The sequence below is a fragment of the Trichosurus vulpecula genome, chromosome 1 (genome assembly GCF_011100635.1).
Source record: "Trichosurus vulpecula isolate mTriVul1 chromosome 1, mTriVul1.pri, whole genome shotgun sequence".
In the NCBI taxonomy this organism is placed as follows: domain Eukaryota; kingdom Metazoa; phylum Chordata; class Mammalia; order Diprotodontia; family Phalangeridae; genus Trichosurus; species Trichosurus vulpecula.
This window is the reverse complement of record NC_050573.1, coordinates 69,342,378-69,364,749: the sequence shown is the minus strand read 5'-3', so window position 1 is coordinate 69,364,749 and position 22,372 is coordinate 69,342,378. Positions and strand designations below refer to the sequence as shown.

The following is a 22,372-nucleotide window of genomic DNA, read 5'->3' as shown; positions in this document are numbered from 1 at the left end:
GGAGAGGAGTTTAACTGGGAAGGTGAAAGACCTAAAGATCATGCTATATGAGGACCGATTGAAGGAACCAATGTTCCTTGGGGTGTTTAATCTAGAAAAGAGAAAGCTGTGGTGTGGGGACAAGGCATGATCACTCTGGCCTCACATAGCTTACAGTCTTCAAGTATTGAATATAATTGAAAGATTTCTGGTGGAAGAGAGATTAGATCTGTTCTGTTTGGTCCCAAAGGGAAGAACTCTGAACACTTGAGGAGGTGGGGGAGTTGCAAAAGAAATAGATTTAGATTTGGTATAAAAAACCCACCTTCTTAACAATTAGAACTATGCTGGGGCAGATAGGTGGTACAGTGAGTAGAGTACCGGCCGTGGAGTCAGGAGGACCTGAGTTCAAATGTGACCTCAGACACTTGACACACTTACTAGCTGTGTGACCTTGGGCAAGTCACTTAACCCCAATTGCCCTGCTTTCCATCCTCCAAAAAGGACAAGGAAGAGCTTCCTAATGATCAGAGCCATCCCACAATGGACTGCATTGCCCAGGCAGGTGTACCTTAGGCTCTGAGGGCCTTTCCAGCTCTGATAGTGGGTGGTTACCTGCATTCTAGGGTGGGGAAGAGGGAAAATAGATTAATGCTATAGACAGAGGTTGAACTGGATGCCTTCTGACATTCCAGGATCATGTGACTCCAAATGCAGAGATGGTGGGTGGACATGGTCTTCCAGCACACAGGAGGCACTTGGTCAAGGTCTATTAAATGGAAATAACTGGCTGGCACCAAAAGATAGAAAAACAGGTATGTATATTTAATGCTTAAGTGGACTGTGGCCATCACAAAATATATCTTTAAACTCTTTGCATTTCCGAGACCCTGGAAAGCATTGCCCTTTCTCCAGCTGAGCCAAGGAAAGAAACGATTGCTTGTTTGCTCTGTCCATCCTTCTCCAGAGGGAGATTCCCAGGTAGTGTCAGATCAGGTTTGGCTCCCCAGGGGTTGAGGGGGCCTCTCTCCAGGGCCTGGACAGTCCTATGGACTTGGTTCCATGTGTTGTTCCTTTGGCATGATGAAGATCTGCCAAACCAGTGAGGGGGCAGGTCCAGCTTCCTTTCTCACCCTCTTCCCAGAAACTAGGAGCAGTTTAAGAGTGTATTCTGGATGTCTTCCAGGACTTGACGGCAAAGCTCATCTCTGGATTTCAACCCGTCCAGATGCACTAGAATCAGAAAGAAGTGCTTTAGAGCATGGAACCTCAGGGGAGCAGTATAATAGAAAGGACACTGGATTTGGAAGCAGAAAGTCCAAGTTTGAATTCAGACTCTGCCAATTATTAACTGTGTGACCTTGGGAAAAATCACTTAATCTCTCTGAATCTTATAAAGTCCAGACATAAAATGTGAGTGCTGGGTTCCATGATTTTTAAGATCTTTTCCACCTCTAAATTGTATTTTTTAAAATTATTTTTTTTCCCAATTATCAAACATTTGTTTATTTTTTCTCCCTTCTACATCTTCCTCCTCAACTTGGGGGAGGGGGGAAGAAAAACAAAACCTTTGGAACAATTAAGCGCAGTCAAGCAAAGCAAATTCCCATAATAGTCATGACTAAAAATGTGTTTCTCACTCTGCACCCTGAGTCTAGCCCTTCCCTGTCAGTGGGTGGGCAGCATTCTTTGTCACTGGTGCCCTAGAATCATGGCTAATCCTTGTGCTCATTTTAAACTTCGTCCCTTCCAGTGAAAGGCTCTCCAGATCTACTAGGTATGTTAAGGTAGCAAGCAGGCTTTAGTGGAATTGGTTGTGGATTTGGAGTCAAGAAGACCTGGGTTCAAATTCCACCTCAGATACTTTCTAGCCCCACGACTCTAGGCAGGTTACAACTCCTCAGTTCCCTTACCTATAAAATGATGTCTAAGGTCTCTTCTAGTCCTAAAACTATGATGAGGCAGGTTGCTGGATTGAGAGGCAACAAACTTGTGGCATGAGTTTGAGAGAACAGGTTAGTAGCTATTGCTGGAACAGGTGGGCTTTGATGTGATGTGGAAAGAAAGATGTTTCTGATGGAGGGTAGTGATGCATCAGCTTTACTCAGTGATAGTGGTGGAGCCTTTGTCCATGGAAGTCCTCAAATAGCCTTTTGGATGGTGGGGACAGGTTATCTGGAGGTTGTGGGGTGAGGCTTGAACCTCAAGGACTTTTTAACTTTCAAGTTTTAGAGAGACATGCTCAAGGGCTGGATTTGGTAAAGATATGCATCATTTATGTTTATCAAAGCCTCCCTGGCTTTATGTGACTTTAAAGTTAGATGAGTCTAAAGCTGATTTGGACCTTCAAGTTAAGAAACCTAGGCCAGCTTTGCCACTTAGTGCCTGTGTACCCTTGGGCAAATCCCAGCCCCAATCTAGTTCTTAGTTTCCTCATCTAAAGGGATTGGGCTAAATGAACTCTAAGGTTTCTTCCAGTTCTAAAGCCTTTGACAAAACAAAGAATGCCCCTGAGGTTTAGTGGTATAACTCACCTACGTCCACACCATTGTTGTCCATCTCCTTCCTGTATTTCTGGTACATGGGCCAAACGTGACCATCGAAGAGACCAGGAGGGTCAGGGACCTTATAGTTTCGGGTACTGTGGAGAGCAATGAGATGGAGAGTGAGGTTGTGGCACCCAGATTTCTCCTGCATGGGGTGATGGAACACTGAGAGGGACCCCAGAGGGGATCTCAGAATGGGCCCTGGCCTGGTTTCAGGAGGCTTGGTTTACAAAATGTTTTCCTGACAACAATGAGTGATGGTAGGGTATGTAAGTATTATCAAGGTAAGAAAGTGAGGTCTAGCGAGGTTAAGGGATGTGATACACCTAGTAAGTGACAGAGAGCTGTGTTCTGAACAGAAGGCTCTTAAGGCTGAATGATTCCTAGCGGGAAGGTATGGGTTGAATAAGATGATGGAAAGCATACTGGATTTGGCATCAGAGGACTCAAATTCAGATCCTGGTTTTGCTACTTACTATTGATGTGACTGGGCAATTCACCTAATCTATCTGGGCCTCATTTTCCTTATCTGTTACGTGAGGGGGGTTAGAGTAGATATCCTATAAGGTTCTTTCTATCTTTAAACCAGATCTTATGACTTCTGACCTTCCTTCCAATGCTGAGATCCTGTGATTCCGAAGCCAAGACTCTTTTATCTTTTTCACAGCGCAGCTGTCACTGTGGGCCTTGGACCCTCCTCCCCTACCCCCCAATCCTCACTCCCTTTCCACACATTCCCCAAAGTGTCAAGTGGGTGAGAATTTGCCCTTGCTTAGTGTTTCCTTCTCTTAGTCTCCAGGCAACACAGGTTAATCCTGGGTTGAGGTTCAAGAATTGTTCTGTAGTTGGGCATAGCATTTTGGCTCATAGACAGAGAAACTTCATCTCAACTAACAAGTCCTTGGCCATACTTTCTGTTTTAAATTTCTCTTTGGTTCTGACCCCAGAGAGCATGGGATAGGGAAGGTGCATCTCATGTCTTGGGGCAAGACAAGGAGAAGGCTGCCATATCTTCTGCCCTCAACTCCTTCTCTCTGGGCTCCTTTGCCCCTCCACCATGGAAAGTTGGTTATATGAGTTGGTGGTGTCTCACTTCACCTGTTAGATTGTGAACATCTTGGCTGCTCTGCACCCAACAGGCCTTGTCCACAGCACCTTCACATATGTTTGCTGTACACATGGTTGGCTTAAAAAGGATCAAAGAATCAACCTGTTCTTGAGTGGGAATCCTCCTTGTACAATATTCTTGACAGATGCCCATTCAACCACCACTTGAAGACCTCAAGAGATGGGGAACTCATTATCTTATCAGGAAGCCCATTTCACTTTTGGACAATTCTGATTCTAACTGAGGCAGTTTTCCCTTATATCAAGCCCAAATACACTTTTTGCTATTTTTCTAGTGCCTTTTTTTTTGGAGGGGGGAAGGCAGGGCAATTCGGGTTAAGTGACTTGCCCAAGATCACACAGCTAGTAAGCGTGTCAAGTGTCTGAGCCCAAATACACTTTGCAACTCTCTGCAACTTCTCTCCATCACTCATAGTTCTGTCTTTTGGGACCCGGCAGAACAAGTCTAATCTTCCCTAGTACTGTCTTTGAGATACTTGAAGACAGCTGTGAATTGATTGCATCACTCCCATCCCTTCTGACCCCAGGTGCCTAAGTCCCCCGGGTGACTGTGGGAGGCATCAGGTCTCAGTTTACCTTCTTCTCCTTTTGCATTCCTCATATGGGACAGCCAAAAAGTAACAGCGACTGTACAAGTCCAGCAAGGGCCTAGGCAGCAGGGAAGACAAAGAGATGGAGGGTTAGTGTTCTTAATGATGATTGTCCATCGCTGGCCCTCAGGCACTCTGGGGGGTTGGGATTTGGGCTGACAGTAGTAACTGGTCTTTATAAAACACTTTTAAGTTTATAAAGTGCTTTGCACGCATCATTTCAAGTAATCCTGGCAACAACTCTGAAACCGGTGCAACAGGGATGATCTCTATTTGACGGATGGAGAAAAGGAGGCTCTTAAAGGTTAAATGATCCATGTAGACTCAGACTTGTCCGAGTCAGGTTTTGACCCCAGACTTCAGATCCAAGATTCTTGTTTACTACGTTGCATTGCCTCTGAATCTCAGCATTTTGTTGCCCATTTAATATTTGGGGTGTTTAGGCGAGTATTTTCAGTGGCCACAGCTTGGTGCTAATGAAGCTGAGGACACCAGCGGGAGCTTCCTGTGGGAGTGCTCACTCTTTTCTGCACTCCTCACCTCTACTATGTGCCAGTGATTGTGATGGGATGTGGGTGAGAGAATGTGAATGGTTCAACCCTGCCCATCCCAGTGATGGGGATACAGCTTAGAACGTGAGTCCTACAGTTAGGGAGTGGATTTCCCTCGTTTTAGATGAAAATGTATAAGCTATGAATCACTTACCAAAAAGGACCATTTTTATTTAAGCCAAATCAACCAATAAAGAAGTTTTTAAAAAAATTAATTTTTTTTCTTTTGTTTTTTTTGGAGGGGGGAAAGCAGGGCAATTGGGGTTAAGTGACTTGCCCAAGGTCACACAGCTAGTACATGTGTCAAGTGTCTGAGGTCGGATTTGAACTCAGGTCTTCCTGACTCCAGGGCTGGTACTCTACTCACTGTGCCACCTAGCTGCCCCCCCCCCAAATTAATTTTTAATCTAAGGCACTTAAAATATTTTTTTTTAGTTACTGGATTATATCTAATAAAACATTAAAAAAAAGCCCAACCTAAAACCCACCAAAGGAAGGCTTCCATCAAATTGAATAAATTCTCTATGGAGGATTTGTGGGAATACATGGATTCACACAGGATGAGAAGATTTGGAAACAGGCTGGATCTGCCTTATGGAGGAGAGCAGACACCTTGATGAGATTACGGTATCCATTCAAGCATTGGAGCAACTTGGTTCTGACTTCCCAGGTGACTTTTGGTACATTGATTTATCTTCTTTGTGTCTCAGTTTCCCACCTTTACAATAGCTTTGGGCCTACCTTCTTCACAGATTTCAGTGACAGTGTCCAAAGCCCTTTAAAAAATTCAAATTCAAACTCAAGGCGTAGCCTTACAAAACTTGAATGAGAGTGTTTGGGGAATCAGATGTTCTTTGTAACTGAAATTTCTGGTTGATTGAGAGTTATTGGGAACCTTTTTTTTTGTTACAATTGCTTAGAAACATATCAATTTACTTCTCTCTTTTGCAAAGGATGGTACAGTGAATATGGCCAAGCTGTCTTTGAAGGTATTGAAGGGTGTCTTGTTCTGAACCTCAATAGTGGTTGTGAGGTTATAGGCATAGGACAGGGGTCGCCTGGAAGATAATTGGGATCTACCAGCAAGTCTTTTTTTTTTTTTTGAGGCAATGGAGGTGGGTAGGTTAAGTGACCTTCCAGGCTCATGCTGCTAGTAAGTGTCTGAGGCTGAATTTGAACTCCTGACTCCAGAGCCAGTGCTCTATGCACTGAGCCACCTAGCTGCCCTTCCTAGAAAGTCTTGAAGTGTTCCCTGAAAGAACTTCACGCAGGTGGCCACCACCAGTCCCCTTCTCTTTGATTGGCTAGGGATTCTCAGTGGGGAGGGAGCATAGCCTCTAGTGGGTCCCCTTCTTCAATTGACCCTGGGATTTTACTGATAGCATCACTTCATCCCCCTGAGGCATTCCTCTCTAGGTCTTGGAGAAATGGGAAATAAATTCATGGAATGTCAGAGATAGAAAGAGAGAAAGATAGATAGAGGCCCTCGGACATAATCAAGTCCAAACCCCTTGTTTTATAGATGAGGAAACTCAGGCCCAGAGTGGGAAGGGACTTGCTTGGCTCCTCTTCAATCGGAGTTTGGGACTATCCTCTAAAGAAAGGATTGGGGTCATATCCATATTATGTCAGGAATCTCCTGGAAATTGTTGAGATGAGGGATTTAGTTTTCAATAAATAAATTGAGTATTTTTTTGTTCTTTTAAAGCGGACATTGTGGTGCTTTTAAAGTTAGTCAAGGTTTTATGGGTTAGTACTTCATGGCATCCTCTGTGTGGGTGTGCCCTTTATGGACACACCCTCATCATCCCTGTCTCAACAGATAGTTCTCTGGGTTGATGAGTCTCTCCTCACTTAGCAAAGCTGGGCCTCAGACAGCAGCCCATCACCAGATCAGGATCCCAAACCTTTCTTGCTTGGTAGGTCCTGTAACAGGAAGCTAGGTGGCACAGTGTGTAGAGCACTGGGCCTGGAATCTGGAAGACCTGAGTTCAAATATGACCATAGACACTGCCTAGCTGTGCAACCTTGGGTAAGTCACCTAACCTTTATTGCCTCAGTTTCCTCATCTGTAAAATAATTTGGAGAAGGAAATGGCAAACCACTCCAAGAAAATCCCAGGTGAGGTCATGAAGAGTTGGGCATGACTGAACAACAACAAAAGGCCGTGCAGTATCTGGACCTCCACTGGCATAACTTCCACTGTCTAGGTGACCTCCATGCTAGGAAAAAGCATCAGAGGTGATCATGGGATGATAGGACCATAGATGTAGAGCGAGAAGGGACCAGAGAGGCCGTTTAGTACAAAATCCTCATTCTACAGAAGAAGGAACTAAGGGTCCAGGGATATTAAGGGACTTGCCCAAGGTCACACAAGTAGCAAGCCTTAGAGGTGATATTTGAGTCCAGCTCCTCTGACTTTACACTGTACTATGTTACCTCATTGAACAGAGAATCATTCAAGTTCTATTCTTAATATAATACTAACAAGAATGTTATATTGTCATCATCATCAGATCATATAGTCACAGTTAGAAGGGAGGTCATCAAGTCCAACCTCCTCATTTTACAAGTGAGGGACTGAGGCCCAGAGAGGATAGGTAACTTGCCCAAGGTCACACAGGCAGGGTGTGAAATTTGCACCCAGGTCCTCTCATTCCAGATCCAGAACTCTTTTCCCTGTACCACATGGCCTCCAGCTTCACTCATGTCCTCTTCATTGCAGACAGGGGTGTGCTAGAGCCAGGTTGAACTGTATCTCTGAGAGCTGATTGTTAATTTTCAGGATGAGCATTTGGACCTCAGAAACCAATAAATTCTACAAATCAGGGCTTGATTTGTTGTTTTGTTGATTGTCAAGACTTAAGAAAAGTGAAGGAGAAAATTAAACTAACAGTTATGTTGTGTGTGCATTTTTTTAAGAGCAGCAGTTGATAAACACTTATCAATATACCCCCGTGTGCAGCTAACTGGGGGTTCTCAAGGCTATGCCAATGAAGGTCTAGCAGGTCCCACCAAGCTGGAATGACTTTGAGTAGGGGCCAGTGGCAGCCTGGGTGCCTGTGTCTGAGTACCAGCCTAGCTGAGCCAAGGGTAGAGTACCCATCACCCAGCTGGAAGACTGGCCATCAGGTATTGGTTTTGGGGGGGTCACAGCACTTCGTGAGTATTATCTGCTAAGGCATTGATGGGTAGTGATCTGAGCTAGCATGCTGGAGGAAGTTCTAGATCCTTGAAGCATGGCTTGGGAAATGGATAGACCCTGGTCAAGAAGGATGGAAAGAGAATGCATTCTGGGAATGGCCCTTGTCTCTTACTTGTAACTGTAGAGCAGGAAGCCTTCCAGGATGAGGATGTGGGTGTCGTCAGAGCCAGACTCCCGGGGGTTGGGTTGTATGTTGACCCCATGTGTGCGGGCAAACTTCATGGGGTTACTTAGCCACGCGAGGACCGTGCTCAGCATGGCCTCCATGTCCAAAGACTCCAGCGCTGGGAGGAGAAAGGGAAGACAGAAGGGGAGGAGATAAGTGAAGGCTGTTGGAGGCATGGACACACAAAAATGTAGAATGTGCCGTTAGCTAGAAACATTTCTACACATTAAAAAAGACAAAAAAAATACACTTCCTAGAGTACACACTGTCCTTACCGTCCCATTGCTTAAAGCCGTCTTCCCCGACTTCTATTTGATCTTGTGGCTGAAATATAGTGAGCAATAAAACATTGCTGCAAGCTCAGAATTATCAGTCCCCTAAGAATCTCGGCATGACCACCATATCATAAGATTTAGAGCTGGAAGGGATTTTAAAGAGCACCTAGTCTAACCCCCTGGTATTTTTAAAATAACAAACATTTATTAAGCACCTGCTGTGTGCTGGGAATTTTGGGCCCTGGGCACACAAACTCAAAAATGAGATAACCCTGCCCCTCAAGGAGCTTACACTCTGTTGGGCAACCCCGGCATTTGACAGTGAAGAAGAAATGGTGACCAGAGAGGGGAAGGCATTTCTCTCTGGTCACACAGCTAGTAAGTAACACAGCTAGAATCTGAACCCAGGTCCTTCAACTCCAGGTCTGTTCTCTTTCCATCACTACATTGCTACTCTGACTGTCATCAAATGGTCCCTTGACAAAACTATTGAGGGCAATAGGACTTCAGGGAAGCTAAAGCACTGACCAGTAGCATTTTTTCCAGGCACCAGACATTATATAAGGGAGACTTTTTTGGTGGGGGGAAAGGGAGAAGAAGATAGATGCTCATGAGGATTACACCTATGGGCGTTTGCCTATTTTATCCACGAGTCTGGCCAGCCCACTTCCATCTCCCTAAAATAGAAGGAGAAAGAGTAGGGTTTGTGGAGAGCCAGACAGGTAGCAATTGAAGGGCAGAGAATACCGATGACGGTAAGTCATCAGACACCTGGTGTCTGGGGCAGGGCAGGGGTGATGGGTAGGACCAAAGGCTAGTGAAGGGCTGGGCAGGACATCGGGACTCTTGGGTTTAATACCTAGGCATCTAGCTTGGGGCCCAGGACACTCTGCCATTTGTTAGTGGAAGTGGCAGAGCTGGGAATCATGGGGAATTCTGGATGCTCTGAGGCCCTTTGGAGAAGCTGGTTAAGCCTGAGCACCGTCTCCTTTCACATCATAGGTATAACTAGGCCCTCAGGTGGAGTGTGTGTGTGTGTGTGTGTGTCTGTGTGTCTGTGTGTGTGTGTCTGTGTGTCTGTGTGTCTGTGTCCGTGTCCGTGTCTGTGTCTGTGTCTGTGTCTGTGTCTGTGTCTGTGTGTACAAGCAGTAAGAGAGGTCATTGCAGAGATAAGAATGGCTTGGTGTTTTGTTTGAAGGAGGGCAAGGTCGGTGTCAAGGGGTGTCTAGCCCTTTTGGGTAGAATGTTACCTTCAAGGGGAACTATGACTGAGAAGTAGTATTTTGTTCACAATTGCCACATATCCCTACTCTCCTCTCCAGCCCCGAAGAAAAAAAAAAGAGGTCTTCTGATGCTGAGTCCTCTGCAAAAAGCCATTTGCATGTGTGTATGTATGTGTGTGTGTGTGTGTGTGTGTGTGTTGGGGGATCAGGGGATAAGGTGGGGATAGGAAGAGGGAGGGAGCCAGACACCATTTTCAAGCTCTAACTCATATTAAAGTCCCAGACTGCTTGGAGTAGCTACAGATGGGAAGCTCTCATCAGATAGGCCTATCAGCTTGACTCCAACCTAGGCTATAATCTAATTCCGATACTTTGGTGTTAGAGAGGAGGTTCCTGTTCAGGTGTAGGGTTGCATTGGATGATGGGAACAGTGTTGGATCTGGAGTTAGAGCTTCTGGATTCTGGGCTGGAACACTGATATACCCAGTTCTAGACCAGCATATGAAGATTTGACATTATTTCTAAGACAGTGAACTATTATCAACTTTATTCTAAGCAGCAAATGAAATGATATAGGCAAAGTGCTCTAGAAACCTTAAAGGGCTGTATAATGCTTGCTATCATATTGCTACTACTACCGATGCTAATGATGTTCTAGGATGGAACGAGGCTGGAATATTAATGACGTTCTAGATTGGAATGCTGATAGTGTTTTAGGCTGGAATGCTCTAACATGACTGCAAATAGCTGAGGTCCCCTGCACTCCCTTTTCCTCCTCTCCTACTCTCCTGGGCTAAAGGATGTACTTTTTTTTTCAGTGAAACGGTGACCCTGTCTAGGCTTGGGATGATTACCTTGTAAAAGTCATCCTGGTGGATCACACAGCAGTTTGGTAATATTTTGATGAGTCTATTGGTCAGTGTGGTTTTTCCTCCATTGGTCATGCTAGGGAAAGAGGATTAAAATCAGGTAATCACGGCATATAGGGCACCCCAGATCTTAAGTTTTAATAGCTTAAGGTGGCTTCAAACTGCACCAAGACTTTCAGTACAGCTGGTATCATTTATCCTTGGATGATAATCATAGGCATCAGCTTCTTTCCAGGAAGTGACCATTCACTACAGCCCCTGATAATAATCTTTCATTCATCCATTCAAGGTCTATTAAGCTACTACCATATGCCAGGCCCTGAGCATAAACAGAAAGAAATGGAATGGTCCCATCCTCAAGGAGCTTATTTTTCTGTTTTCCTTTATTAAGGTTTTCTGGACATCTGGTACATTCAATTTCGGATTGTTCTCTTTCAAAATTATGTTGCATGGTGTTCAGCAGGAATTCAGCCTGGGACCTCAGGAAGGGGAGAGGACATATTGATGCAAGAATATGATGAGATTAAAAGAAAATAAATGAAGAGGGCTTATGGTGCAGTGGGTAGAGATGTGCTAGGTTTAAGTTCTATGTCTGACACATGCTGGCTAGGTGACCCTGAGCAAGTCATCTAACTTTTTAACATCCCCTCCCCCAAGCAACTATATAAGGCTATGAACTGCAGCTCATGAGCCAATCTGCATTGGTAAAAAAAAAATCTATGTTTGTCTTTTGGAACCTCCTTAGACCAATGAAGTCTAATAAGTGAAGTTTATATTAAGTTTAATAAAAAACAGAAAGGAAAATGAAAGGCTAGCTAACACAACAGAATTCCATCTTTTTAGAGCCAAGTGTTTAAGAAAAGCTAAAGGCTTTACATGTTCAGAACAACATTCCCACTTTAAAAAAGCAAACAGTTTCTAATTCTGTTATACAAACTAGATGGAAAAGATGGCCTTTCATATATAAACACCACTGAGTTTTCATTTACTTCTCTCATTTATTTTTTCAATGCAGGCCTTTTTCCAGAAAGGATTTCATGGGATCTAAGAGCTAGAGCAGGAACAGACCTTAGAGGTCATCTATTCCGTACTCCTCATTTTAGGTTATGAGGAAAATGAAGCCCGGGGAGTTGGAATGATTTGCTCACAGTCACCTGGGTAGCAAGTGGAACAGATGGTCCCATAATTCCAAGGCTGGATTTGAACTCAGGTCTTCCTGATGCTTCCCAATGCTATTCTGTGCCATCTAACTGACCCTATATAATAATCATCATCATCGTAATAATGATAATAATGCTAATTGGATGTTGTAGATGCATAGAGGTGATAGGATTCCAGAATTAGAAGCCATGCACCAGTTTACAAATGAGGCCCGGGGAAGTCGGGAGATTTGCCCAAGGTCACACAAGACACATCAGACCCAGGCAGATCTGACTCCAGAGCCAGGGCTCTTTCCACCGTCTTATAATTTTTCAAGTATGGACAAGAAGGAAAGGAGGAAACAAACATCTGTGAAGTGCCTACTATGTGCCAGGCACTGTATGGAATGTTTTACAGTATCATCTCACTTGACCCTCTCAATAATCCTGGGAGGTAAGTGCTACTATTATCTCTGCTTTACCAATGAAGACACTGAGAGTGGGGGAAGTTAAGTGACTTGCTCAAGGTCACACAGCTAGAGTATCTGAGGCAGGATTTGAATTCAGGTCTATTAACTTGAGCTACCTTGCTTGCCTCTGAGCCCCCTTCCCCCTCTTTTTCTGAGATTCTAGAATGCTGCAATAAACTTGAAGACCAGCTCATTTCCATGCCTAGTTCAAGCGCGCTGACTGGGGTGACAACAGTCTAGATGGCGATGTCCTGGACAAAAAGCCTGCAGGTTGTTCTAGGGAGCTCCACAGGGGATTGGGGGAGATAGGTTAGCATCTCTGTAGTCTATTTACCCGTGACAAACTCTTCCCTCCCTGCTCCCACCTCTAGGATCTCACCCTTCTCTGCCTCCCCCCCTTTTCTCTGCTTCAGGGTTTCAGAACACTCCATCTTGATTTCCTGGAGCCCAGATGGAACAAGCCTCAGTGAAGCAGAGAAGGCTGAGAAAGATCCCCATCCTGGGATGGGGGTTGGCAGGCAGGTGGTCCTTTCCTTTTCCCTTTAGGTTCCTTCCCACCCTCTCTGCCCATCTAGTGGCTTGTCTTCCTGCTAGGAAAACATCCCCTGCCCCTAAATCCCTACTCTGAATCCTGTCACCCACAAAGGACAAAGGGACACCTCCTGTAACCCTGTCCCAGGGAGTGGCTCCATCTGGTGACCTCATCAGTCCTTCCTTGTCCCCCAGCACCCTCCCTTCCCCACCTGTTATCTTTCATAGTCTTCCTAGAGCAGCCCCTCCAGAACCTGAGCAGGGCCCCCCACCTCCTGCCCTTTCTTCTCTCCCCCCAGTAGCTCCTCGGATCCCACAGGACCCTCACTCCTCTTCTTACAGACTCTCTCCAGAGTGTCTATCATAAATCCATGGTAGCCTCACTTGTGGGGGAACCCCCCCAATAACAACCCAGGCATACCCCCCATCATGGGATTCATAAATGACCGTGAAATCTCTTTGCAGGGTCCTGATGGACAGCTCTGGCCTCGGCTTGGCAGGTAACCTGAATGCCAGCTCCCAGTTCTACAGCATTGTAAGCTTCCCCAAACACATTCCTTCCTTCCTGTGTCGTTATGAGGTCGTAGTACAGATAATATCATCCTCTTAACGTGATGATGACATTGAGTCTCAGAGAAGTAAAGTGATCAGCCCAAAGACACACAGCTTTTAAGATCATTGGATTTCAGAGCTGGAAGGCACCTTAGATAGCTTCTGGTTAGAGGCAGTGGGGAGATGGGGGGGTGGTCAGTGGAAAGAATTTCAGATCTGAAATCAGAAGAATCTTGCCTTAGCCACTTCCTCTCTGTGTGACCTTGGGAAAGTCACTTTCCTTCTAGGGAAACCTTCTAACTGAAGGGGTTAGACTAGATTATTTCTGGGCTTCTCTTTAGGTCTATGATCTCGGTTCAACCCTTCCATTTTCCAGGCGAGAAAAATGAGACCCAGAGCGTGGAAGGGATTTGCCTGCACTTAGCAAAGGCAGAGCCAGAACTCAGCACCCAGGTGGACTGTGCTACCTCTAGCCGACCCAAACACCTTCCCAACAACGCTCTCTTCTTCTCTCCTTCCCCTCTACCCCCACCCCATGAATTTCACTAAGCCATTGTCATGGACAGCGTGAAGCAGGGCACACCTGAGGTGGCAAACCCAGGTTTTGGCCAAACTCACCCTCCAATGCCAATGATGTACTTCATCTTCTGTTCCCTCTGTGGATGAGGAGTGATGGCAGAGATGGGCTGGGGCGGTGCCAAGGATAGGGGAGTGGGAGGCAATCTGAACAAAAGAAAAGATTCTCAGGGTAAAACCACCACCCTGGTTCAGTTTTAGGCTCCCCTCTTGGCCTTCTCTCTTTCTCTTCGGCTGCTCTGTGGCCCCCCCTTACTACTTCATTGAGAAAACCCTGCTTGATTTTATAGCTCCAGGAATTTCAACTTGCCCCCCTGGGAGGAGGAGATAAGGGGGGGTTCCCCTTCACTCTTGACCAATCGGGAGGGCAGGGCCATTTCTGGGGGCTGGGGAGTGTCTTGTGGCAGCTGCACCTGTTCCTCAGCCACTTCTCTGGTTGGAAATAGCTTCCCTTTGCCTAAATTAGTCACAGGGCATGAGGGAAATGTCACCCTGGCTGACTCCTCAGGGAGAAGGGGTAGGGGAATTAGAGCAGGGGGCAGGGCACAACTCAGTCATCACTTACAGAGTCTCAGGGCTAGAAATAATATTGGCCTTTCTTGTCCCAGGAGCCTATCTGTGACACGATCACAGTTCCCTTTCTGTTGGTCGCTTTAAAGTGTTGACTCTCACACCTCCGAAAATAGAATGTTTGAGTTAGGGGGGAATCTTGGAACACAGAGCACAGACTCTCAGAGGTGGGCCATGGAATGCAGAATGCTAGAGCTAGGGGAATCTTAGAACACAGAACATTGAATATTAGAGCTGGACCTTAGACCAGAGAATATTAGATCTAGGGGAGAATCTTAAGACATAGAACATTGAATATTAGAGCTGGACCTTAGACCATAGAATACTAGATCTAGGGGAGAATCTTAGGACATAGAACATGGAATATTAGAGCTGGACCTTAGAGCACAGAGTGCTAGAGCTGGGGGGGGGAGGGGAAATCTTGGAAAATGAAATGCAGAATCTTAGAGCTGGAAGGGACATTCTAACATAGAGCTTAGAATTTGGGAGCTGACTGGAGGTTTGGAGATTGTTTTGGGGTGCCTCCTCCTCTCATGTCCCAATATTACAGGCAGGAAACGGGGCAGGGGAAAGTGGCTTTCACAAAGTTGGCAACAGGTCAGTGGTAGAAGCTTCTTAGCGGTTTTCCCATTGACCTGTGGCTGCTGCCTTTCATTTCATTTCCATCCTTCGTCTCCACCTTCTCCCCCACCATTTCTTTGAAGGAAGAAGGAGGGGAAGGAGTAGAGAGTGAAGGGAGCTCCTGAAGTGAGGGGTGAGGTGAAGTGTGTGTGTGTGTGGGGTATGGACAGTGAGGAAGAAAGGGGAAGCCAGTTGTCCCCCAAAACCAACTTGACCTCCTTCACCCTTTCTGCCTGACTCAGGCTGGCCATGTAACTGTCCACATCCTAAAGCTTCTTCATTCAGGATCTGTAATCCTGAGAGTGGACATTTATATCGCATTTGAGGAAGTCAATGGCGCAACGCATAGTGTGCTGGGCCAGGAAGACCTGAGTTCAAATCTAGCCGCAGATACTTCTTAGCTGTGTGATCCCAGGCAAGTCTCTTAACTGCTGTCTGCTTCAGTTTTGTCAACTGTCAAATGGGGATAATATTTGTAAAGCATTTAGCACAGAGCCTGGCACATAGCAGGTGCTTAATAAATGCTTGTTCCCTTCCCACTTTAAGGGTGACAAAGCATTAAAACACTGTACAGGGTGTTTCCTAAGTCTCAGGGCAGTTTTAAGTTGTTAGAGGTTAATTATGTCACTTGATCTTGACAACATCCTGCGGGGTAGGCGCTATAGAGAGCGTTATCCTTGACGAGAAAACTGAGGCTTAACCTCAGCTAACCTCTCTTAACCTCAGAGGGATTAGCTAGCTCGCCTATGTTCACTAATCACCTTCTCCCTATTTCCACACTTGGCATTGTAGATGTTGCTCGATTTTTAAAAGTCAGGACACCTGGTTTTGAATCATAGCTCTGACAGTTATTATGAACTATAGGGTTCTGGGCAAGGAACTTCATTTCTTTGTTCCTTAGAGAGATCAAGGGGCTTAATCTCTCTGGTCCTCAGTTTTCTCGTCTGTAAAATGAAGTTCCTCCCAATGCTAACATTCAGTGTTCTGTGTTCTAAAGTCCTTTCCCCGTCCAATTGTCTATAGTCTAAGGACCCTCCCAGCTCTGCCATCCCTGATGTTCCGTGTCCTAAGCTCCCTTGCAGCTTGGATGGCCTATGTTCTGTTTTTTTCAGAATTACTCTAGCTCTGATGTTCTGTGTGGTCTATGAGCCGATCCTTTACACTAAGAGAACGAGCTGGAGACTCCATTTCCTGGCTCTGACCTCTGACACAGTTATGAAGAAGAGAATGGGAAGTTGAGAGGAGTTTTCCCAGCGAGCTTCTTTTCAAGAGCACGGGGCTTGGGCCATGAGAGATTGCTAAAATTCATGGGCAAATGAAGTCACCAGGATTAGTCAGACTGTTGGAAGAGGCTGCCTCTGCCAAATCCACAGGCCTGAGGCCTTGGCTGCCCAGCAGATAGGATCGTCTGGTGAGATACGAATCTCTGTGAAGGCATGTAAAAAACCCCAGAAAGTCCTAAGTGAGTGAGATGGTTGTGGGAATGCCAGGTATCCTAAAGGACTAATTAGATATATGTGTAATATTTTACTGAATTACTATAATTATGTAATAGGTTTCATTCACTGTTATACGAGGACATTGAGTTGTAGTGAAGGAAAAGTAACAAAGGATATGTAATTATACATATTTAATTATGCTGAATTAAAAGTAATTTAATATCGGACAATTAGTTTTCATTTCAAATGTTTTTTTGGTATTTCAATATATCCCTTGAGATCCCTGGGGTGTTATAGAGTCAGGCTTGGGAGTCACTACTCAAAAACTTTCAAAGGAACCCCTTTTCTTTCTTTCTGGCAATTGGGGTTAAGTGACTTGCCCAGGGTCATGCAGCTAGTAAGTGTCTGAGTCTGGATTTGAATTCAGATTTTCCTGACTCCAGGGCTGGTGCTCTGTGCACTGTGCCACCTAACTGCCCCCAAAGGCAGTTTTCTTACAGGATGAAGTCTAAATGTCTTTACCTGGCATCTGAGGCCCTCTTCAATCTATCTGTTCCTCGCCTACTTCTCCAATCTTATTTCCCTCTACTCCTCTAGACAAACCCTCCACTGCATCCAGGCTGGGTGTATATAGGGTTTAATAGTCCCCACAGACATGTGTTGCTCTGTTCTTCGTCGTCATCATCATCATCAGCTCTGCCTATTTTGATTGCACTTCAAGGTTTACAAATAATAATAGCAAATTTTACATAGCACTTTTGTGCCAGGCACTGTGCCAAGCGGTATACAATTATTATCTCATATAATCCTCGCAACAACCCTGAGAGGTAGGTGCTATTATGATCTCCATTTTACAGATTTGGAAACTGAGGCAAAAAGCGGTTAAGTGACTTGACCAAGTGTCTGAGGTCATATTTGACTCAGGTCTTCCTGACCCCAGGCCCAGCACTCTATCCACTGTGCCACTTCACTGCTCTGAATCACCTCCTCACAGTATAAATGGGAACTAGGAAGAGCAAGGGGGTTGTTGTTCTTATTAACAGATGGGAAAACAGGCCCGGGTGGGTGAAAGTGTTTGATCAGGTCTGTGGGTCTGGTGAGCGTCAGAGCCAGGGCACCACCTCATGCTGGTCTTTGCTCAAGACCAGGTTCTCTCCTTGGTCTTGTCTTTTAGCCCTTTTTGTCGGTGACTTGGATGAAAGTGAGGATTGCAGGATCTTGGGGTCACAGACTGAGAGCTAGCTAGCTAGGGACTTTAGAGGTCATTGAATCCAATGTCTTCACTTGACAGGATGCTAAGGATATTGACGTTCGGACAGGCAATAACTGACAAGGCCTGGATTCCAACGCTGGTCCTTTGACTCCAGATCTAGTGCTTTTTCTACTGAGTCAAATGAAGGTGAGGGCAGCTAACATTCGAGGTGACAGAAGCAGGAATTGAGAAGATCTTAACAGGCCAGGATAGGGGTTCTGAGCTTTTTTTGTGTCATAGAACCCTTTAACAAACTGGTCAAGTCTATGGAGCCCTTCTTAAAGTAATGTTTATGAATATATAACATGAAATATTGGGATTGCAAAGAAAATTAATCACATGGAAAACAGTTATCAAAGTATTAGAAAAACAAATTCACAGGCATCCCCCCTCCCTAAAATCTATCCATGGATCCCTTGGAAGGAGAGCAGTCTGTGGGCCTCAAATGAAAAACCCTTGGGTTTAGGACAGGCCAAATCCAACAGATTTTAATTGTTATATATGTAAATTGAACTGAGACAAATGCAAAGTTTTTTTTTTCCTTGGGATCAAAAAAATCAACTGTACACATATTGGGTGAGGGTAGGCATGGCTAGGCAGCAGTTTGTGTGAAAGAAAGCTCTGGGGTTTATAAATAGACCAGGAGCTCAATGTCAATCAATGTGGTGATCTTGGTAGCTAAAAGAGTGATTAGTATTATTGGCTCCATTAGTAGAAGCCTAATACTCAGAAAGTTAAGAAGCCCTCTTCCTTCTTGAGACCACATTGGAAGTGTTGGGTTCCATTATGGGTACACGATATTTAGAAAGGGAATTTTGTATTGCTTTATGGTGTTTGCCTCCAACAGAATCCTCCTCTGATGCCTCCTGGTGGTGGGACCCAACCTGCTAAGACTTGGGAAGTTGACTTGGTGGATTTGATTTATGTGGTTGTTGGGGATAGGAGAGAAATCTCCAAATATATTCTGGAGCTGGCAGGGGTGAGGGGCATTTAATAAAGATAGTGACAGCCCCATTGTCCTCTTCTCTGAACACACTATATCTGGTTGTGTTCAGTTCTATAAATTACATAAATTCTATAAGTTCTATAAATTGGATAAAATTGTCATTTTTATTATATTGGCCGTGCCTACCCATGAACAATTACTATTTCTCCAATTATTTAAATCTGATTTTGTGTTAAATGTTTTTTAAAATAAATTTGTTCATATAGTTCCTGTTCGTTTTATTTTGTCTGCACCATGATCTTCCCTTTCTCATCTTTATTTTTGGTAATTTTAGGTTTTTTTTCTCCTTTTTTGCATTAAGTTTGTTAATCATTTAAGAATTTTTTTGGCATTAAACACTCCCTAAACTTGGTTGTATTTATCACTTTAATTGTTTCTTTTGTTTTCTATTTAAGGGCAAGGCCTAGAAAATAGACAACATGCTTACTTTTAGTGATTGCATCCCCCAGAAACCTATTATGTTAGCTGAACAAATTTTAGCATATCCAGAAATCTTGCTGGGGAGAGCAAATATTGGGTGCTGAGATCTCAGATCAGGCCAGGGTCAGGTGTGATTGACTGATGGCTAGGGGTTCTGCAACTTGAGATAGGACCAAGAGTGGAAGTAACCAGATTCTGGAGAGAAAGCCAGGTGTTCAGCTGGGGAACGGGTCAGGAAGCAGGGCCCGAAGCCATAGGGAATATGCCCAGCTTGCAAGTGAATAGCTAATACACTGCCCTCCTTCTGTGCAGAGGAGCTCAAGGGGTTCCTTGGGAATGAGACCAGCGCCTCTGTGTGGAGTGGTAGATAGAGTGCTGGGCCGGGACTAAGGAAGACCTGACACTTACTAGTTACGAGACACGGTCAAATCACTTAACCTCCCTGAGCCTGTCTCCTCATCTGTAAAATGAGAGGGTTGGACTAGACTAGATAGACTTTAAGGCCTCTTCTAGCTCTAGGAATGATGTAAGATCATAGGTAAGGATGGACAACAACTACTTAAGAATGAGTGGAGGGAGAGTTTAATATCTGATTCAATTTCATGTTATTGCCTGTTAATCTGTTTAAAGAGATGACTCATCCAATAGTGCCAGGGTCCTGAGCAGGTGAGTGATATAGCTGTCAAGGGGCCATGTGGTATAGAGGGTGGGGCCTAGAGCTATTTTTATTAATTTCTCCCCTAATAGTAAAAATTTCCCATCTTCTGCTTTCTTTTGGTTTATTAGTTTATGCCTTTTCTAGTTTCTTTAAATGTAGATTCACTTAATTTAATTTCTCTTTTAAAAAATTTGTTGATCGAGGCCTTTAGTGCTGTAACTTGGCCACTAAGTATTGGTTTGGTTATATGTGTCATGTTGCCATTTAAGTAATTTGTTATTATTTTTATAATTTGTTCATTAACTCATTCCTCGTTGGGCAAATTGTTTAGTAATTCCCGTATAAGCCAATGCCTTTTGTTCAAACTAATATTGTTTCTTTCTAGTGGAATCACAGACAATTGAAGAGGAACCACAACAGCGGGTGATCCAACAGCAATGGAGAGACTTTTCAGTCGTTTTTCAGTTGCGTCTCACTCTTCATGACCCCTTTGGGGGTTTTCTTGGCAAAGATACTGGAATGGTCCATTTCCTTCCCCAGCTCACTTTACAGATGAGGAAACTGAGGCAAACAGGGTTAAGTGACTTGCTCAGGGTCACACAGTTAGTAAGTGTCTGAGGACAGATTTAAACTCAGGAAGATGAGTCTTCCTGACTCCAGACCTGGTGCTCTATCCACTACAGTGCCACCTAACAGCTCTCTCTGGTATGTGAATGCAATAGGATATTGAATTATGAGAAATGGAAGAGTCTGAGGACATTCAGAGAGACTTGATTTGTACAAACTGACATGGAGCAGAGTAAACAGAACAAGGAGAGTGATTTACATTCTGACCACAAGAACGTAAAGAGAAACAACACAGGAAAAGTCCCAAGCTCTGCTCCATGGAAGGCCCAGTGGTGACCCTGGAAGATGGATGCTTCTGGGATCATGCCTCCTGCCTCTCTGGGCTCTACACGTGGAACGACGCTTACATGTTCAGACATGGCCTATTTGTTTTGATTGACTTAACAAAGAAGGATTCTATTAGGGTCAGAGGAGTCATTGGCAATAATTATGTAACAAAAGATACCAATAAAACATTTTTAAAAAGAAAACTGACAGGTGCAATCAGTTTGTGGTCTATTACTAATGATGACTTGTGAGGGAGAAGTGGTATCAGGGACTTGGTGATATCAAGGGCTTGGATGGGCAGAAAAGGAGCTGGGCTGCTTATATAGTGAGAGTGAAGGAAACAGATGAACAGCCTGAGTGCTGTACTGATGTCCACAAAATATTAAAAAAAAACCAACCCCCCAAAACCAGAGAGAATGCCCTGAGCTGGTTAGGTCCTCTATGGATGATTTAGGGGGGTGAATAAATTGAAAAGCATTTATTAAGCACATACTATATGCTTGTACCAGGTATAGGGAATACAAATATAAAAGTGAAAAAGTCCCTGTCCTCAAGGAGCTTATATTCTAATGCCAAGACACATAGAAGAGTGGTGGGCACGGAAGGGATCTTTGGTCTGAGAAGTCACAGAAACAGTTAGGGAGACCATCGGGCAGTTAATTGATATGCCCTTTCCAGAAGCAATTGTAATATTAATTTAATACTCTGCGCAGAGCAATGGGCCTAAGGGGTCCAGAGTAAGAGGTGAGAGGGTATGGCTGGATACAGAGTCTGAGACCAGTTAGATACAGTAGTCTAGGTGAGTTTGTACTCACTCATCAATCACAGCTGCCAAGCCCTAGGGCCAAGTTCCAAAGCTGAATGGATCAACTGGAGGAAGAAAGGGAAGGTATGGAATTTGGAAGTCAGATCCAGAGGGTAGCTGCTCCAGGTGGGGAGAAGGAGTACAGCAGCAGGGCAGATGGAAGACACATGGTGAAGGGGATGGATGAGGATTGCACAGAAAGAGAAAGTGCAGATGGGCGAGATCTGCTCTGGTAGAGGCACTAGCCACCCTAATGAGATCATGGATCCGATGAATGATTGAAGTATTTCTTCTTTGATTTCAGAAGTCCACAACATACCATGTAAGATTTCTTGCTTTCTAAATTAACCTAGGACTTTTTGTGTGCTGAAGAAAATGATTTTTGTGAGCCTTCCAGTGTATATTTGAGAAATGTATATTTCCCTTTTTTTCATTAAGTTCTCTCTCTCTCTCTCTCTCTCTCTCTCTCTCTCTCTCTCTCTCTTTCCTCTTTCCTCTCTCCTCTCTCCCCCCCTCTGTTTTTCAGTCTCTGTCTCTACCCCTCCCTCTCTCTCTATCTCTCTCTTCCTCCCTCTCTCTTTTTTCTCTCTCCTTCCCTCCCTCTCTCCTCTTCCTTCTCTCTTTCTCTCCCATTCTTCTTATCTCTCTTTTTCCTTATCTCTTTTTCCCCTCTCCTTCTTTCTCCCTCCCTCCCCCTTTCTCTTTCTCAAACCTAACTGGAGTTAACGATTTGTTCAGATTTGTAACATTTCTTATTTATCTTTTTGCTTGATTATATTCTTGAAGTTGGCTGCTGGAATCTTCTCAGATTGTCACCTTATCTATCAGTTTCAGCATGTGAAGATGGAAGTTTTTCCTTGACCCGATCCAACAAGCTGGTATGTAACTTGATGCATGTGTATCTATA

At 44.5% G+C, this 22,372-nt stretch overlaps 1 protein-coding gene and 1 long non-coding RNA gene across 8 annotated transcripts in view; one reads left to right on the top strand and one right to left on the bottom strand.

Moving 5' to 3' along the window:
• LOC118855130 overlaps window positions 1-20,293 on the top strand; it is a 34,163-nt gene extending 13,870 nt beyond the window's left edge. Inside the window, exons 3-6 of one of the 7 annotated variants that reach the window (XR_005010730.1) lie at window positions 675-794; window positions 5,230-5,464; window positions 10,482-12,411; window positions 12,555-12,654. This is a non-coding gene — a long non-coding RNA (uncharacterized LOC118855130). Of the gene's footprint in view, window positions 1-674; window positions 795-5,229; window positions 5,465-10,481; window positions 12,451-12,554; window positions 12,655-20,151 lie in introns of those variants that run through there. The other 6 variants (XR_005010729.1, XR_005010734.1, XR_005010732.1 and 3 more) reach the window with 6 other exon arrangements.
• Window positions 784-14,057, bottom strand: NMRK2 (nicotinamide riboside kinase 2). The gene is made up of 7 exons (XM_036765233.1): window positions 13,843-14,057; window positions 10,518-10,608; window positions 8,441-8,489; window positions 8,112-8,283; window positions 4,230-4,301; window positions 2,514-2,620; window positions 784-1,212 (listed from the first exon to the last, which is right to left on the bottom strand). The coding sequence occupies exons 1-7, from the start codon at window positions 13,866-13,868 to the stop codon at window positions 1,127-1,129; spliced, it is 603 nt and encodes a 200-aa protein (XP_036621128.1). The 5' UTR covers window positions 13,869-14,057; the 3' UTR covers window positions 784-1,126.
• Window positions 20,294-22,372: the final 2,079 nt, after the last annotated feature.